The sequence below is a fragment of the Fundulus heteroclitus genome, unplaced genomic scaffold (assembly GCF_011125445.2).
Source record: "Fundulus heteroclitus isolate FHET01 unplaced genomic scaffold, MU-UCD_Fhet_4.1 scaffold_41, whole genome shotgun sequence".
Classification (NCBI taxonomy): Eukaryota; Metazoa; Chordata; class Actinopteri; order Cyprinodontiformes; family Fundulidae; genus Fundulus; species Fundulus heteroclitus.
This window is the reverse complement of record NW_023396824.1, coordinates 2,034,004-2,052,829: the sequence shown is the minus strand read 5'-3', so window position 1 is coordinate 2,052,829 and position 18,826 is coordinate 2,034,004. Positions and strand designations below refer to the sequence as shown.

General features: G+C 51.6%; 1 protein-coding gene and 3 long non-coding RNA genes across 7 annotated transcripts; 1 reads left to right on the top strand and 3 right to left on the bottom strand.

Annotated features, from left to right (window-relative positions):
- Positions 1-1,596: 1,596 nt before the first annotated feature.
- On the top strand, positions 1,597-6,993 carry slc25a11 (solute carrier family 25 member 11). The gene is made up of 9 exons (XM_036131118.1): positions 1,597-1,824; positions 5,505-5,657; positions 5,765-5,882; positions 5,963-6,051; positions 6,132-6,222; positions 6,293-6,383; positions 6,481-6,580; positions 6,668-6,719; positions 6,817-6,993. Exons 1-9 carry the CDS (start codon positions 1,760-1,762, stop codon positions 6,970-6,972), a joined length of 915 nt encoding a protein of 304 aa, XP_035987011.1. The 5' UTR covers positions 1,597-1,759; the 3' UTR covers positions 6,973-6,993.
- On the bottom strand, positions 3,426-4,135 carry LOC118560234. The gene is made up of 3 exons (XR_004929192.1): positions 4,009-4,135; positions 3,794-3,952; positions 3,426-3,612 (listed from the first exon to the last, which is right to left on the bottom strand). It is a non-coding gene; the product is annotated as an uncharacterized LOC118560234 (long non-coding RNA).
- LOC118560237 lies at positions 4,142-5,463 on the bottom strand. 3 transcript variants are annotated; one of them, XR_004929195.1, is made up of 4 exons: positions 5,220-5,463; positions 4,744-4,902; positions 4,269-4,427; positions 4,142-4,166 (listed from the first exon to the last, which is right to left on the bottom strand). It is a non-coding gene; the product is annotated as an uncharacterized LOC118560237 (long non-coding RNA). The 3 variants fall into 3 exon arrangements; XR_004929196.1 differs by having other exon boundaries at positions 4,163-4,189; XR_004929197.1 differs by lacking the exon at positions 4,142-4,166 and adding an exon at positions 4,188-4,211.
- Positions 6,994-16,376: 9,383 nt separating the features above from the next.
- LOC118560239 lies at positions 16,377-18,497 on the bottom strand. Of its 2 annotated transcripts, XR_004929203.1 has the most exons (4): positions 17,884-18,487; positions 17,554-17,795; positions 17,246-17,454; positions 16,377-17,212 (listed from the first exon to the last, which is right to left on the bottom strand). It is a non-coding gene; the product is annotated as an uncharacterized LOC118560239 (long non-coding RNA). The 2 variants fall into 2 exon arrangements; XR_004929202.1 differs by having other exon boundaries at positions 16,377-17,454; positions 17,554-17,861; positions 18,038-18,497.
- Positions 18,498-18,826: the final 329 nt, after the last annotated feature.

Below are 18,826 nucleotides of genomic sequence, written 5' to 3'. Positions count from 1 at the left end.
AGTATTAGGGGAAGCCGGAAAGTGAGACAGACAGAGACAGGGCAGACGCAGACCGCAGCGGAACCGAGGGGTGCGATTACTTTCCAACTATGTGAATCTCTGCTCTGTTTCTCAATAAAAGTGCTGGAACGTTATACCACCGTCTCGTCATTTAGTAAAGATGGGAACTCAGTTACTATTGTTTAGAATTCCACCCAAAACTCCCATAACAATTGTCTAACTTAATACATAATTTCGATTTTATATTGACAGTCAGCAAACTTCCAGAGCTCCGTCCCAGGATGCCCGACTTTTGCTCGGCTTATGGGTGCGCAAATAAAAGGGCATTACAAACCAGATCCCGGGGAATTACCTTCCACAAGTAAGATTTTATGATAGTTAATCCTTATACTTTACAGTTACAGTTTTTTCCGGCACAAACATATTATGTGCTAATGGGTAGCAGGGATGGAAGCGGAGAAAAGTACATTAAACACCCTGATTTCTAAAAGATCTGACTGAGGATATATATATATATATATATATATATATATATATATATATATATATATATATATATATATATATATATATATATATATATATATTTATATTTATAATATATATATATATATATATTTATAATATATGTATATTTATATATGTATATGTATAGATAGAGAGAGAGAGATGTGTGTATAATTTGTGTTTATTATATTAATATGTAACTGAAACTATATAACTGTGAGTATATATATCATCCCGTTAGACTTCAGTTTAAATTGTTTTTGTTCTGAATAAATATGTGTAATCTGTCTGAAAGCTCACCAGCATTGTGAGCATATGATTTAAATTAAATCTGAGCTGCCTCCTATTCTCCTATTCATTTTGACAGCAGATGTCTGATCTGTGGTCTGACCCAAGATGGCCGCCCTGTAGGCACGTCAGCGTAGCAGCCGGCAGCATACAATGGGGCGTCTACGTATATGATGTCTATGGTCTGTGCGTTACAATGCAAAGGATTGTGGGATTCCTTATAGCTCCTTAACACCAGTAAGCTTCCTATGCTAAAGGAACTATGATAGGATGCTTACAGGCTACTTTTCTACCTCCTTCCTCACTGACTGCACTATTCGGACAGCACTGTTCATGAAGCACTTCTGCTTTGGCTAAATCTTACCAATTAGACCTCAGCCCAGGGTCTGAAATAAAAATATCCTGAAATAAACTTGCCTTACTAAACAAAATATCATTATGAAATAACCAAATTAATCTTGAAAAAATAAATCAATAAAACTTGAAATAAACACATAACTCCTGAAAATAATATATCTTTGGAAAAATAGATAAATATTGAATTGAATGAATAAAAATGAATCAGTATTTGAATAAGTTGCTGTTTATCCTGTAAAAGCGGCTTTTAAACGCCAGTTCTAAAATAGTTGCAGTGGTAACATCGAACCAAACTCGTTTCTATTCGTTCATTTTCGTGCCCTTGATCCTCGCCCGCTGATTGGTCCGTTTATCGCCCTGGTCCCGGCCCCTGTTTGTTGATTGGTCCGCTGAGCTCCGTGGGTTCCCTCCTCGCCTCCTGATTGGCTCGTCGGGCTCCAAGTGTTTGCAGGCTGCGGCTCCAGCAGAGTCACCTTGCTTCAGCCGCCGCCGCTGCTGCTGTACCGGGGAAGGAGCAGAAGAACCGTCCGGCCCAAAGGCACCAGGGAAGCCCGGTGGAAGCGGGAATAGAGCCGGACTCTGCAGCCACCGACCGAACCGGGTCGACATGGCGGACACAAAGCCGAAGACCTCCCCGAAGGCCATAAAGTTCCTGTTCGGAGGTCTGGCCGGGTAGGTGCTGCTGCTAGCCGCGGTGCTAACGGGCTAATGTCAGGGGTCAGAACCGGAGGCCGGGGGACCGGGGGACCAGGGGACCGGGAGGACCGGGGAGCGGAGGACCGGGGGCCCGGAGGACCGGGGGAGTGGAGGGACCGGGGGACAGGGGGACAGGGAGGACCTGTCCGGGTCAGAGTGCTGCTGCTAGCCGCGGTGCTAACGGGCTAATGTCAGGGGTCAGGACCGGAGGACCGGGGGACCGGGAGGACCGGGGGACCGGGAGGACCGGGGAGCGGAGGACCGGGGGCCCGGAGGACCGGGGGAGTGGAGGGACCGGGGGACAAGGGGGACAGGGAGGACCTGTCCGGGTCAGAGTGCTGCTGCTAGCCGCGGTGCTAACGGGCTAATGTCAGGGGTCAGGACCGGGGGACCGGGGAGCGGGAGGACCGGAGGGCAGAGGGACCGGGGGCCCGGAGGACCGGGGGAGCGGAGGACCGGGGGACCGGGGACCGGAGGGCAGAGGGACCGGAGGACAGAGGGACCGGGAGGACCGGGAGGACCGGGGGACCGGGAGGACCGGGGGACCGGGGACAGGGAGGACCTGTCCGGGTCAGAGTGCTGCTGATTGTGGGCCGCTGGTGTCTCTCAGGGAGCCGAACCTACCAGAACATGTTAGCCGGTTCCGTTAGCTGCTAGCATTAACGCCGCTTTGGCTGCCGGGCCCCGTCAGAGCGGTTCTGTTAGCGCTCAGAACCATGACAGGTTCTGATCCAGTTGGGTCACACGATGGTTCTGTTTAGGTTCTGCTGGGCCGTGGTTCCGTCTAACTAACCTGGGTCTCTGCTGAGGTTCCAGACCGGACTATTGACCAGAACCATCAGAACCACCTGGTGTTCTGCTGGCGGTACCGAGGAGCCTCCAGGTTCTGCTTCTGGACCCGGTCCGTGTCTGCAGGCTGGAGCCGAACAGAACCTCTGGGTCAAACTGGGACGGCACCTTCAGAACCCAGTTCAGAACCCAGCGTGTGATCGGGTCGGGTCTTATGGTAGAACTGGACAGAACCGCAGCGGCCACGTGGTTCTGTTGGATCCTGACTGGACCAGCAGAACCTCTCGGGTTCCTCAGGGGAACCACGCCGGTCACCGGGTCATTACCACCAGAACAGAAGCGGTCCAGAACCGCAGGTGACCCGTCTGAAACGGACTCCAGAACCGTCTGGGTTGGTTCTGTGTGAGGAGGTTCTGGAGCAGATAAGAGGTCCGGTCTGGACTCTGACCCGCTGATAAGGTTCTAATCAGCTCTGATAACGGCACCGCTGATCTCTGCTGCTGCGGTTCTGAAACCCTCGACCCGGTTCTCTCTCTGGTTCTGACCCGTTCTCTCCATGGTTCTGACCCGGTTCTGACCCGTTCTCCGCAGCATGGGGGCCACGGTGTTCGTGCAGCCTCTGGACCTGTTCTGACCGGTTCTCTCTCTGGTTCTCTCTCTGGTTCTGACCCGGTTCTCTCTCTGGTTCTGACCCGGTTCTCTCTCTGGTTCTGACCCGTTCTCTCCATGGTTCTGACCCGGTTCTGACCCGTTCTCTCTCTGGTTCTGACCCGGTTCTCTCTCTGGTTCTGACCCGGTTCTGACCCGTTCTCTCTCTGGTTCTGACCCGGTTCTGACCCGTTCTCCGCAGCATGGGGGCCACGGTGTTCGTGCAGCCTCTGGACCTGTTCTGACCTGGTTCTCTGTCTGGTTCTCTCTCTGGTTCTGACCCGGTTCTCTCTCTGGTTCTGACCCGGTTCTCTCTCTGGTTCTGACCTGGTTCTCTCTCTGGTTCTGACCCGGTTCTCTGTCTGGTTCTGACCCGTTCTCTCCCTGGTTCTGACCCGTTCTCCGCAGCATGGGGGCCACGGTGTTCGTGCAGCCTCTGGACCTGTTCTGACCCGTTCTCTCTCTGGTTCTGACCCGTTCTCTCTCTGGTTCTCTCTCTGGTTCTGACCCGGTTCTGACCCGTTCTCCGCAGCATGGGGGCCACGGTGTTCGTGCAGCCTCTGGACCTGTTCTGACCCGTTCTCTCTCTGGTTCTGACCCGGTTCTCTCTCTGGTTCTGACCTGGTTCTCTCTCTGGTTCTGACCCGGTTCTCTCTCTGGTTCTGACCTGGTTCTCTCCCTGGTCCTGATCCGTTCTCTGTCTGGTTCTGACCCGGTTCTGACCCGTTCTCCGCAGCATGGGGGCCACGGTGTTCGTGCAGCCTCTGGACCTGTTCTGACCCGTTCTCTCTCTGGTTCTGACCCGTTCTCTCTCTGGTTCTGACCCGGTTCTCTCTCTGGTTCTGACCCGTTCTCTCTCTGGTTCTGACCCGTTTCTCTCTCTGGTTCTGACCCGGTTCTCTGTCTGGTTCTGACCCGTTCTCTCTCTGGTTCTCTCTCTGGTTCTGACCCGTTCTCTCTCTGGTTCTCTGTCTGGTTCTGACCCGGTTCTGACCCGTTCTCCGCAGCATGGGGGCCACGGTGTTCGTGCAGCCTCTGGACCTGTTCTGACCCGTTCTCTCTCTGGTTCTGACCCGGTTCTCTCTCTGGTTCTGACCTGGTTCTCTCTCTGGTTCTGACCCGGTTCTCTCTCTGGTTCTGACCTGGTTCTCTCCCTGGTCCTGATCCGTTCTCTGTCTGGTTCTGACCCGGTTCTGACCCGTTCTCCGCAGCATGGGGGCCACGGTGTTCGTGCAGCCTCTGGACCTGTTCTGACCCGTTCTCTCTCTGGTTCTGACCCGTTCTCTCTCTGGTTCTGACCCGGTTCTCTCTCTGGTTCTGACCCGTTCTCTCTCTGGTTCTGACCCGTTTCTCTCTCTGGTTCTGACCCGGTTCTCTGTCTGGTTCTGACCCGTTCTCTCTCTGGTTCTCTCTCTGGTTCTGACCCGTTCTCTCTCTGGTTCTCTGTCTGGTTCTGACCCGGTTCTGACCCGTTCTCCGCAGCATGGGGGCCACGGTGTTCGTGCAGCCTCTGGACCTGTTCTGACCCGTTCTCTCTCTGGTTCTGACCCGGTTCTCTCTCTGGTTCTGACCTGGTTCTCTCTCTGGTTCTGACCCGGTTCTCTCTCTGGTTCTGACCTGGTTCTCTCCCTGGTCCTGATCCGTTCTCTGTCTGGTTCTGACCCGGTTCTGACCCGTTCTCCGCAGCATGGGGGCCACGGTGTTCGTGCAGCCTCTGGACCTGTTCTGACCCGTTCTCTCTCTGGTTCTGACCCGTTCTCTCTCTGGTTCTGACCCGGTTCTCTCTCTGGTTCTGACCCGTTTCTCTCTCTGGTTCTGACCCGTTTCTCTCTCTGGTTCTGACCCGGTTCTCTGTCTGGTTCTGACCCGTTCTCTCTCTGGTTCTCTCTCTGGTTCTGACCCGTTCTCTCTCTGGTTCTCTCTCTGGTTCTGACCCGGTTCTGACCCGTTCTCCGCAGCATGGGGGCCACGGTGTTCGTGCAGCCTCTGGACCTGTTCTGACCCGTTCTCTCTCTGGTTCTGACCCGGTTCTCTCTCTGGTTCTGACCCGGTTCTGACCCGTTCTCCGCAGCATGGGGGCCACGGTGTTCGTGCAGCCTCTGGACCTGTTCTGACCCGGTTCTCTCCATGGTTCTGACCCGTTCTCTCTCTGGTTCTCTCCCTGGTTCTGACCCGGTTCTCTCCATGGTTCTGACCCGGTTCTGACCCGTTCTCCGCAGCATGGGGGCCACGGTGTTCGTGCAGCCTCTGGACCTGGTGAAGAACCGCATGCAGCTCAGCGGTCAGGGAACCAAGGCCCGCGAGTACAAGACCAGCTTCCACGCCCTCTTCTCCATCCTGAGGAACGAAGGCGTGGGCGGCATCTACACCGGGTAGGTCCGCTCTGCCGGCCCGGTTCTGGGTTCTGCCGGCCCGGTTCTGGGTTCTGCCGGCCCGGTTCTGGGCTCTGGGTTCTGGCTCACTGCGGTTCTGTGCTCAGCCTCTCTGCAGGGCTGCTGCGCCAGGCCACCTACACCACCACCCGCCTGGGCATCTACACCATCCTGTTTGAGAAGCTGACCGGCGCCGACGGCCGGCCTCCCAACTTCCTGATGAAGGTCCGACCGCGTCCCGCCGCCACCAGGCCCGGTTCTGGCCCGGTTCTGACCCAAACGCTAACGTCTCGCTCCCCCCGCAGGCGCTTATCGGGATGACAGCCGGCGCCACCGGAGCCTTCGTGGGAACGCCGGCGGAGGTGGCGCTGATCCGGATGACGGCTGACGGACGGTAAGACGAGCGCGGTTCTGGTTCCGGTTCTGGTTCTGGTTTCAGCTGGGGGGGTTCTGACCGCGGTTCTGTGTGCGCAGACTTCCCGCCGACCAGAGGAGGGGCTACACCAACGTCTTCAACGCCCTGGCCCGCATCACCAGAGAGGAGGGGCTCACCACGCTGTGGCGGGTCGGTGCTGCAGAACCGGGCCGGGTCCGGGTCCAGACCCGGTTCTGTTCTGACTGTGTGTGTGTTGCAGGGGTGCGTGCCCACCATGGCCCGCGCGGTGGTGGTGAACGCGGCTCAGCTGGCCTCCTACTCCCAGTCCAAGCAGGCTCTGCTGGACTCAGGTGCGTCTCTCAGAACCGGCGCCGCCTGGTTCTACCGGACCTCGCCCGTGTTCTGCTCTCAGGGTTCTACCGGACCTCACCGGTGTTCTGCTTGCAGGGTACTTCGGTGACGACATCCTGTGCCACTTCTGCGCCAGCATGATCAGCGGGCTGGTGACCACCGCGGCGTCCATGCCCGTCGACATCGTCAAGACCAGGTGAGACCCGGTTAGAACACGCCAGAACCCGGTTCTGACAGGCCCGGGTCGCCAGAAGCTGATCCAGAACCTGTTCTGCTGTTTCAGGATCCAGAACATGAGGATGATCGACGGGAAACCGGAGTACAAGAACGGTCTGGTGAGTTTCTGCTTTCAGAAGCAGCCGTGATTGGAGAGACCTGGTGCTGGTCGGTGTGGTTCTGTTGGGGTTCTGACCCGGCCCGTTTGTCCCTCAGGACGTGTTGATGCGGGTCGTGGGCAGGGAGGGGTTCTTCTCGCTGTGGAAGGGCTTCACGCCGTACTACGCCCGCCTGGGGCCCCACACCGTCCTCACCTTCATCTTCCTGGAGCAGATGAACCGCCTCTACAAGACCTACGTCCTGGACCGCTAGCGCCCCCATGGGGGCCCCGGCGCCGGCCGGTCCGGAGGAGGAACCGGGTCAGCGCCGAGGAGTTCTGCTGCTTCACAATGACAGCACTCACCGGAGGGAACCCGGTGAGGCAGGTGTTAAAGCTGGGACGCACATTTACACACGCCACAGACCCCCCCCCAGGTGTTCCCAGACCCCGACCCCCAGCGACCCATTTGGTGCCCCAGGAACCCCCCTGGTGCCCCTGGTGCCCCCCTGGAGCCCCCAGGGACCCCCATGCCCCCCCAGCCCCCCCGGTGCCCCAGGAAACCTGTGGTGCCCCCAGCCCCCCCTGGTGCCCCAGGGACCCCCAGCTCCCTCTGGTGCCCCCAGTGCCCCAGCCCCCCCTGGTGCCCCCAGCCCCCCCTGGTGCCCCCATGCCCTCCCAGCCCAGACCCCACCCCCCTGGTGCCCCCAGCCCCCCCTGGTGCCCCCAGGGACCCCCAGCCCCCCGGGGCGCACACACTCCACCGCCCCCTCCAGACCCCCCCACCACCATCACATGGTCAGGCCTCCTCTCTGGATGTAAACTCATCACTGCTCAGATCTGACCTCTGCAGACATTCAAACGTCTTACTGTAGAACTGTACCCCCCCCCCCCCGACACCGTGGTACCTGGTTACCATGGTTACTGAGTGAGAAATAAACGTTTGTAGCCTCAGATTGTGTCCGTCTGCTTTCTGATGTCATGAACCGTATTTTTCTGACTATAAGGTTCATTACTCTACCTACGCCTCAGGTAGGGTGACCAGACGTCCCCCATTTCCAGGGACAGCCCCCGTTTTGGAGACATGTCCCCAGAAATGTCCCTGATCTCAGTGAATGTTGATGGAGTAAAACGGTAAAACCACTAGAGGTGTTTAGCCCGTCCTGCCGCTGACCTGAGGTGGAGCTTTGCTGAACTGCTAGTTTAGACATTACAGTCAGGCAGTCTGGTAGACAGCTCAGGGGTCCTCAGGTAGTGACACAGTAATGCTCATAGACATAATATTTAGGACCGCCATCTTGGGGAGGTCGACAGCTCTGCTCATTGTAATGTGTTGACCAGACGCAGAGTCAATTTTAATCAACTATAACTCGTTTAATATTGAACTAATTTTCACGTTTTTTAGCTTAAAACTTTAAAACTATTATAACAAATGGTCCAGTGCGTTTAAATAGTCTTAGCGGGGTTAAAAGCAGTAGAATATTTTGACAGGATGTATGAATGTTGCAAAACACAGCCACTCATACATTTATATATATATTTTTTACTACTTTAGAGCTTTAGACATTTTAATAAACAGCACACACACATATATATATATATATATATATATATATATATATATATATATATATATATATATATATATATATATATATATATATATATATATATACTGTTACTCTGATGCCCTCACATAGCAGATGCAATTATGGAGAGACTAAGTCAAAGACTTGGACGTGTAGATCTGTATCTTTCTGTTTAATATTAGAAAAGTCACATTCTAATCAAAAATACAAACAATGTATTTTCATCTTGTGAAAAGTTATCCCCCGAGCTCTGATGTAAATAGTCCGTTGATTTAAACAAAAATCATCCGCACAGTGCTGAGGTATCATTAGTGTGTTCAGCTTGAATCAGCAGGTTAGGGTAGCAGATCGACCTCCCCAAGATGGCGGCTGTAATTCCTGCGCAGCGACAGTCAATGCGGGGTCTACTCTTATATTATGTCTAACAGCTGGTTCAGCACCGGTCCAGCAGGGGGCAGCAGAACCAGTCTGGACTTCCTCAGGTAAACTCATGGACCAGGAGTCACTGACCTGCTGAAACAGAGCTTAACTTTATGTAAAATGTTATTATCATTTTTAAATCTGTGTAAATGGAGGTGTGACTAAACAGGAAGAATAAAAGTTTTAGCTGCAGCTCACTGGGGATGGGGCTGTTTTCAGAACAGGCTCATGGGCCCCATACGTGGCCCTCAGGGGCCGCTTGGTGCCCACGGGCCCCATGTTGGTGACCCCTGCTATAGACACGGTAAAGGCAGACGCCACAATTTACCACAAAGGTCTACATAACAGAAGAAAATGTCTGGAAACGTTTTACGTTGTAAAATCAAACTTTTTACAGCAGTAGTCCTGCAGAGGACATTTATCAGGAAGGAGACGCTGCCTTCTGCCAGCAGATGAGCCGCTTTTCTAACCAGCTGTTATTTCTCAGAAAAGTGACGGGGTAGGAAGCTGTCTGGGTGGGAGTACGTTGCTTTTTGTTGTGTTGAATTCTGAAAATATAAAATTAAACCGTTAATCATAAAAACAGACATGGGACGCTGCCTTCTGCCAGCAGATAAGCAACATTTCCGCCTCTAAGCAGCTCCGTTTATCAGGCCTGAGGGCCCCGCTGGCCCCAGCAGCTCATTAAACTCCAGACGTCTGGAGCTCCAGCAGAACCTCAGAGATGTTCTGCTAAGGTTCCCCGGTACCAGCCAGAGGGACGACCCATGACGTCTGAAGAGAACCAGTGGTTCTGTCTGAGCTGAGCATGTTCTCCTAAATAAAGCCTTCATCCTTCAGGCTTTCATTTCTTTACTTCTATTAACCTTCAGTATAAAATACATTATTATTATTTCTAACTGGGCCAGCTTTGGTTCTTTTTCCGGTATTTCCATAAATTTCTACAGAAGCTGCACTTTTAGAATAAATATATAAATAGCTATAAACTGGCTAAAACCATGTCAGGCATTTAAAATCTTTTATTTCTGTTGACATGTTGCTAAAACCTAATTAAGCATTTTTATGGAATAATCATTTTTCATATTTAAATCCACTGAATTCTGTATATTTCTATAACAGGTTTATATGTAGATTTAAATATACTGGAACAGGAACCAGACTATTTTCTTCTCATAAAATGAAAATATTCTGATTATGTGTGTGATTGTAGAAATAATTGATTCTAAGAGTTTTATGGTGAGTTTTGGGTTATTTATCTGGACCCTGTTCTGAACGGTGGTGCAGTTTTAGGCCTGGTCGACAGGGGGCGCTGTTAGTTCTGTGTAGATCAGTTCATGTCGGGAATCAGCTGGTCTGGTTTCTGTGGGAGTTATAAAATAATGAGTTAGGCTGAGGTTGCAGCTAAAGGCGTTTTTATTGTCATTTTATCCTATTTTCATTATTTTATTCTAAATGTTGTGATTGCTCTGTGTTAAAGGCACTAAATAAATATTCTTTAGGCTTAGCAGACGAGTAGCTGTGGATGTTCATAGAGATAGATATATAGTTGATAGATTGTTAGTGTTGACACTGGCTTGTAATTTATGTTCTGTTTGTTCTGTTTTGTAGGAAGAACATACTGAACCAGACTGACGTATAAATTTATATTTATAGAACATTTTAAATGAAGCGCTGTGCTTCAGACTGACATTACTGTCATCTTTATGACTGTTCAGGTATTTAGACGCATGTTAGCACGGCTCCACGTACCCTTTAAAGCTTTCTAATTAGACCTGTTATAGTTATGATGGTTCTGGTGTCTTAGTTAATGCACAGTTGTCATAATAAAGAGTTTTTAGCATTAAAAGTGTCATAATTCACTGAAAGCAATGACCTAAAGTCTCCTTCATGTTGATGTAAAGTCCTGAAACTGACCCGGATCCCCTGGAATAGAACTCAGATCAGGTTTATTTACTAATTTAAAGCTGAAGTTTCTATGACTTTGAGCTTTTCTGGGTCAAAGCGGTAGAACCAGAACCACACTGAGCCCCACCAACAAGGAGATGAGGGAAGTCTCCCTGGTTCTGTCACATCTGGATGGAGATGAGTCTGTGGATCATCTGAGGGACAGAAACCGGGTCGGATCAGAACTCAGAACCAGTCAGCTCCGTAGTTGTGGGTCGATGGCAGCGTTGGTGCTGCTGTAGGGAGCGGGTTCTCAGAGGTTCTGCTGGAACATGTAGCAGCGGATCAGACTGACCCGGTTCTCCTAAGCAAGAACCGCTCAGTTTCCTCTAAGTCCAGGTTAAATGGTACATTTATCCTGTCATTGAGCTCCTCAGTGGTTCCCATCACAGGGATAAACGAGGAGAGCTGGTACCGGTACCGGCAGGGAAACCGGCCCGGTTTGTGGGCAGAAAGCAACGCAGAGGTTCTGGTCAACGGGTCAGCCTGGATGTCAGCGGCACCGCTCCTGTCGCATCATCACTTTTACAGCACACCCCTCAGAGCTGATCCGGACCCAACAGAACCGCTTTAGCAGCACCAGAACCAGCAGGAAGTCTCCTCTCCACAGCAGCTGAGCCCAAAGGTTCTGGTTCTACTGCTAGAAGAGGTTCTCCTCTCAGGTCCGGTTTTTGATTTGCTGTGTCGTTAATTTACCTCAGAAACTTCAATCTCATCACTAGAGGCTAGTTATAAGCTTCTGGATCAGAACCGGAAGACCCGCCACCGTCTGAAGGTCCTCAGATGGTGTTCTGTGTTTTATTTAGCTCCTTTCTCAGGAGCTAACGTTTCTCAGCTGGAGCTAACGTGTCTCAGCTGGAGCTAATGTGTCTCAGCTGGAGCTAATGTGTCTCAGCTGGAGCTAACGTGTCCTCAGCAGGAGCTAACGTGTCTCAGCTGGAGCTAACGTGTCCTCAGGTGGAGCTAACGTGTCTCAGCTGGAGCTAACGTGTCTCAGCTGGAGCTAACGTGTCTCAGCTGGAGCTAACGTGTCCTCAGGTGGAGCTAACGTGTCTCAGCTGGAGCTAACGTGTCCTCAGCAGGAGCTAACGTGTCTCAGCTGGAGCTAACGTGTCTCAGCAGGAGCTAACGTGTCTCAGCTGGAGCTAACGTGTCTCAGCTGGAGCTAACGTGTCCTCGGGTGGAGCTAACGTGTCTCAGCTGGAGCTAACGTGTCTCAGCTGGAGCTAACGTGTCTCAGCTGGAGCTAACGTGTCCTCAGCTGGAGCTAACGTGTCTCAGCTGGAGCTAACGTGTCCTCGGGTGGAGCTAACGTGTCTCAGCTGGAGCTAACGTGTCTCAGCTGGAGCTAACGTGTCCTCGGGTGGAGCTAACGTGTCCTCGGGTGGAGCTAACGTGTCTCAGCTGGAGCTAACGTGTCTCAGCTGGAGCTAACGTGTCCTCAGCTGGAGCTAACGTGTCTCAGCTGGAGCTAACGTGTCTCAGCAGGAGCTAATGTGTCTCAGCCGGAGCTAACGTGTCTCAGCAGGAGCTAACGTGTCTCAGCCGGAGCTAACGTGTCCTCAGCAGGAGCTAACGTGTCCTCAGCTGGAGCTAACGTGTCTCAGCAGGAGCTAACGTGTCCTCAGGTGGAGCTAATGTGTCTCAGCAGGAGCTAACGTGTCTCAGCCGGAGCTAACGTGTCCTCAGCAGGAGCTAACGTGTCTCAGCTGGAGCTAACGTGTCTCAGCTGGAGCTAACGTGTCCTCAGGTGGAGCTAACGTGTCTCAGCTGGAGCTAACGTGTCTCAGCTGGAGCTAACGTGTCCTCAGCAGGAGCTAACGTGTCTCAGCTGGAGCTAACGTGTCTCAGCTGGAGCTAACGTGTCCTGAGGTGGAGCTAACGTGTCTCAGCTGGAGCTAACGTGTCTCAGTTGGAGCTAACGTGTCCTCAGGTGGAGCTAACGTGTCTCAGCTGGAGCTAACGTGTCCTCGGGTGGAGCTAACGTGTCTCAGCTGGAGCTAACGTGTCCTCAGCAGGAGCTAACGTGTCCTCAGCAGGAGCTAACGTGTCTCAGCTGGAGCTAACGTGTCTCAGCTGGAGCTAACGTGTCCTCAGGTGGAGCTAACGTGTCTCAGCTGGAGCTAACGTGTCCTCAGCTGGAGCTAACGTGTCTTCAGCAGGAGCTAACGTGTCTCAGCTGTAGCTAACGTGTCCTCGGGTGGAGCTAACGTGTCTCAGCTGGAGCTAACGTGTCTCAGCTGGAGCTAACGTGTCCTCAGCAGGAGCTAACGTGTCTCAGGTGGAGCTAACGTGTCTCAGCTGGAGCTAACGTGTCCTCAGCTGGAGCTAACGTGTCCTCAGCAGGAGCTAACGTGTCTCAGCTGGAGCTAACGTGTCCTCAGGTGGAGCTAACGTGTCTCAGCTGGAGCTAACGTGTCCTCAGGTGGAGCTAGCGTGTCTCAGCTGGAGCTAACGTGTCTCAGCTGGAGCTAACGTGTCTCAGCTGGAGCTAACGTGTCTCAGTTGGAGCTAACGTGTCCTCAGGTGGAGCTAAAGTGTCCTCAGGTGGAGCTAACGTGTCCTCAGCAGGAGCTAACGTGTCCTCAGCAGGAGCTAACGTGTCCTCAGCAGGAGCTAACGTGTCTCAGCTGGAGCTAACGTGTCTCAGCTGGAGCTAACGTGTCTCAGGTGGAGCTAAAGTGTCCTCAGGTGGAGCTAACGTGTCATCAGCTGGAGCTAACGTGTCATCAGCTGGAGCTAACGTGTCTCAGGTGGAGCTAACGTGTCTCAGGTGGAGCTAACGTGTCTCAGCTGGAGCTAACGTGTCCTCAGGTGGAGCTAACGTGTCTCAGCAGGAGCTAACGTGTCTCAGCTGGAGCTAACGTGTCTCAGCTGGAGCTAACGTGTCCTCAGGTGGAGCTAACGTGTCTCAGCAGGAGCTAACGTGTCTTAGCTGGAGCTAACGTGTCCTCAGGTGGAGCTAACGTGTCTCAGCAGGAGCTAACGTGTCTTAGCTGGAGCTAACGTGTCCTCAGGTGGAGCTAAAGTGTCCTCAGGTGGAGCTAACGTGTCCTCAGCAGGAGCTAACGTGTCCTCAGCAGGAGCTAACGTGTCTCAGCTGGAGCTAACGTGTCTCAGCTGGAGCTAACGTGTCTCAGGTGGAGCTAAAGTGTCCTCAGGTGGAGCTAACGTGTCATCAGGTGGAGCTAACGTGTCATCAGCTGGAGCTAACGTGTCTCAGGTGGAGCTAACGTGTCTCAGCTGGAGCTAACGTGTCTCAGCTGGAGCTAACGTGTCCTCAGGTGGAGCTAACGTGTCTCAGCAGGAGCTAACGTGTCATCAGCTGGAGCTAACGTGTCTCAGGTGGAGCTAACGTGTCTCAGCTGGAGCTAACGTGTCCTCAGGTGGAGCTAACGTGTCTCAGCAGGAGCTAACGTGTCCTCAGGTGGAGCTAACGTGTCTCAGCAGGAGCTAACGTGTCTCAGCTGGAGCTAACGTGTCTCAGCTGGAGCTAACGTGTCCTCAGGTGGAGCTAACGTGTCTCAGCAGGAGCTAACGTGTCTTAGCTGGAGCTAACGTGTCCTCAGGTGGAGCTAACGTGTCCTCAGCTGGAGCTAACGTGTCTCAGGTGGAGCTAACATGCTCTGCTCCACCGCCATCAGATCATCTGCTCCTGCAGGTAAACCCTGAGGTCCTGCAGCACTACCTCACCGTGAGTCGATCACTGAGTTGATTAAACCTGCATTTACATGTTAATCATCTTTCATGGTCCTTGCTGCATAGGACGAAGGTTTCTGAGCCTCCAGGTCCTGTTTCTCCTGAAACCGAGTCAGAGGAGGGTGTGATGCCAGCATAGGAGGATGCTGAGCTGCTTCCTGAACCTTCTGAAGAACGTCTTCAGCTCATTGGTTCTGACCAGACTGTCCGGTGCTCCTTCTGCTGGAAGCCTGTGATCTTCTTCATCTCTGACCACCACTATGTGCTGCTGGAGCTTGCTCTGCAGCTTCTTCCTGGACACCTCCGGTCTGTCTTCTCACTCAGGTCCTCCAGGTTTCTGCTGATCCAGTGTTTGCTGTTTGGAAGCGTCTCACTGTTCTGGTGGGGACGGCGTTGTCCACATGGACGTTTATAGTCCATCACACACTCAGCCATGGCACTGATGTCCTCTCCATGTGGCTGGCACGGTGCATCAAAGACCCAAAGACAAGCTTTGAGGGCTTCCTCTGAGCAGAACCTTTTCCTGGTACCTGCTGGTTCTGATGCTGCCACCCCAGCAGATGATGGAAAAGGTGTTGAAATATGGGAGCAACATATGGTCCAGTTATTGTTCTACAAATATTATACGGTGATGCTCTGTTGACGCACTATGGGGTAATTAAAAGCTCTGTTAATTTACTATAATAAGCTCGTTAGCTCTGTTAATTGATCATAATGAGCTCGTTAACTCTGTTAGGGGCCCTTCATCAGGAGCCCTAGGAGAGATTTCCTGCTGTCGTCCACCTGCTGACGGAGCTGATCAGCCAGCAGATCACAGGCCTTTGATCCTCCCAGCAGGAAGTGTTGACAGGAAGTGGGCGGGTCCTGTGAAGAAGCAGGAAGTGTTGACAGGAAGTGGGCGGGTCCTGTGAAGAAGTTTCCCTCACAGCGTCTGCAGCAGAGGAGGCGCCATCATGCCAACACGTGTTTCATCAGCGCACAGTTCACACTGTGAGGCTGCAGCATAATGAGAGTCAAGACAACACCACTTCCTCTTCTCTCGCTTCGCCGTCTTTCGGCTTGACTCAGAAAACGGGTTTGCCGTTATTGAGGAAGTGTGTGTGTGTGACTTTCATCTCCTCCTCTGCACCGCTGCAGCTTCTGCTTTAAGCTCCATAAATGGAAACTGCTGCTCTAATCTGTGAGCTGACTGGTGCTGACAGCTAGAGCTCGGCCCGGAACGTCTGAGGAAGTTCTGAAGTCTCAGACCTTTCTGCCTTTCTGGTTTTTAATAACTTCATGTGAATTATATCTGGAGAATAGTCTGGGCCTCAAACATGGAGCACAGAAGGCCTCTGATACTGTCAGACATCCTCCAGAACTGAGCGTTAGTCTTTAGGAACACAGTCTTTGTTCTTTAGGAGCTGACTGAGATGTTCTGGAGGCCCAGAACGTGTCCTCAGGGAAGGAATACTGCAGACGTCTGCTTGTATAAACTAGTGAGTGAGATCACCACACCTTCTCTGACTGTCGGCTGCATGGCTGATTCCTGCAGCGATAGGGCTCGTACTGGATGCACAGGTCCGAACGGGCTCAGGTATGTGTGTGGGGGGGATTCAGAGAAATGCAGTGTGTGTGAATGTGTACACCCAGCTGAGTGAGAACATGTTGGCTCATTTTCCTAGTAAAGAGAGGACTGCTTATTCTTGGTTAGGGGTTAGCTTTAGCTCTGAGGTCTCAATGAGGCTCAGGTTAGAGTAGAGTTACGTATATACTGGTACAGGTTAGAGTGGGTCAATTCAATTCTATTCTATTCTATTTATATAGCGCCAAATCATGAAACATGTCATCTCGAGGCTCTTTACAAAGTCAAATCAATCATATTATACAGATTGATCAAAAATTTCCTTTATAAGGGAACCAGTTGATTGCTTCAAAGTCTCTCCAAGCAGCATTCACTCCTCCTGAAAGAGCGTAGAGCCACAGGGAGAGTCGTCTGCATTGTACATGGCTTTGCAGCAATCCCTCATACTGAGCAAGCATGAAGTGACAGTGGGAAGAAAAACCATCCATTAGCGGGAAGGAAAACCTCCATCAGAACCAGAACCAGGCTCAGTATGAGCGGTCATTAGGTAAACACTGGTACAGTATAGGGTAGGCTCAGGTATATAGTGGTACAGGGTAGGGTGGGTTAGGGTAAAACCACAGAAAGGGGTGAAAATGAATGGAAGTCAAGGCAAGGTCCTCACTTTGTATTTAAATCAAAGATGTGGGGAGGGGGTGGAGCGAGACTCTTGCACTATCTTCACTTTCACAGATTTCTGTCTTGCAACACACCTGAACTTTCCCTGCTGCATCTCCCAGAATGCATTGCTGCTGCATCTCCCAGCGAGTGCCTCTGGAGGGTTGTGTGCAGGCCTCCTGCTCTCTGGGTGGAGTTCACAGCTTCTGTAGAGGAGCACTGAGAGTGACAACACTGGCAAAACCCACCACACCAAACCGCAGAGACCCACAACAGGCCCAGTGTAACCAAAGATTAAATGTTCTCTTAGAGCAACAAGCTGCCAAGCTGCAGAAACACGCAAAACTCCAGCAACAAGGAGGTTCTGGTTGTCTACACGTGTTTTCTGCTTGTCTTCATCAGCACAGTGGAGTCGATGTGAACTGAAACGGGTCAGGAGGAAGTGGTTTGTGTTGAGACGACGGTTTCTCTGCTGCTTCCTGCTTGGTGTCTAAACTTTGCTTCTCACAGTGTTCTCTACAGAGTCACAGGCCAGATCCAGAGATTATCCAGACCTGATCCAGACATTAACCAGACCTGATCCAGACATTAACCAGACCTGATCCAGACATTATCCAGGCCTAGTCCAGACATTAACCAGACCTGATCCAGACATTATCCAGGCTTCATCCAGACCTGATCCAGAGATTATCCAGGCCTAGTCCAGACAATAACCAGACCTGATCCAGAGATTATCCAGGCCTAGTCCAGACATTAACCAGACCTGATCCAGAGATTATCCAGGCTTCATCCAGACCTGATCCAGAGATTATCCAGGCCTAGTCCAGACAATAACCAGACCTGATCCAGACATTATCCAGGCCTAGTCCAGACATTAACCAGACCTGATCCAGAGATTATCCAGGCCTAGTTCAGACCTGATCCAGACATTATCCAGGCCTAGTCCAGACCTGATCCAGAGATTATCCAGGCCTAGTCCAGACCTGATCCAGACATTATCCAGGCCTAGTCCAGACACTAACCAGAACTGATCCAGAGATTATCCAGGCTTCATCCAGACATTAACCAGACCTGATCCAGAGATTATCCAGGCCTAGTCCAGACACTAACCAGACCTGATCCAGAGATGATCCAGGCCTAGTCCAGACAATAACCAGACCTGATCCAGACATTATCCAGGCCTAGTCCAGACATTATCCAGACCTGATCCAGACAATAACCAGACCTGATCTAGAGATTATCCAGACCTGATCCAGAGATGATCCAGGCCTAGTCCAGACATTATCCAGACCTGATCCAGGCCTAGTCCAGACCTGATCCAGAGATTATCCAGGCCTAGTCCAGACATTATCCAGACCTGATCCAGACAATAACCAGACCTGATCCAGAGATGATCCAGGCCTAGTCCAGACAATAACCAGACCTGATCCAGAGATTATCCAGGCCTAGTCCAGACATTATCCAGACCTGATCCAGACAATAACCAGACCTGATCCAGAGATGATCCAGGCCTAGTCCAGACAATAACCAGAACTGATCCAGAGATTATCCAGGCATATTCCAGACATTAACCAGACCTGATCCAGACATTATCCAGGCCTAGTCCAGACATTATCCAGACCTGATCCAGAGATTATCCAGGCCTAGTACAGACCTGATCCAGACATTATCCAGGCCTAGTCCAGACACTAACAAGAACTGATCCATAGATTATCCAGGCCTAGTCCAGACATTAACCAGACCTGATCCAGAGATTATCCAGGCCTAGTCCAGACATTAACCACACCTGATCCAGAGATTATCCATGCCTAGTCATGACATTAACCAGACCTGATCCAGACATTATCCAGGACTAGTCCAGACATTAACCAGACCTGATCCAGACATTATCCAGAACTAGTCCAGACATTAACCAGACCTGATCCAAAGATTATCCAGGACCAGTCCAGACATTAACCAGACCTGATCCAGAGATTATCCAGGCCTAGTCCAGACATTAACCACACCTGATCCAGAGATTATCCATGCCTAGTCATGACATTAACCAGACCTGATCCAGACATTATCCAGGACTAGTCCAGACATTAACCAGACCTGATCCAGAGATTATCCAGGACTAGTCCAGACATTAACCAGACCTGATCCAGAGATTATCCAGGCCTAGTCCAGACATTAACCAGACCTGATCCAGAGATTATCCATGCCTAGTCATGACATTAACCAGACCTGATCCAGACATTATCCAGGACTAGTCCA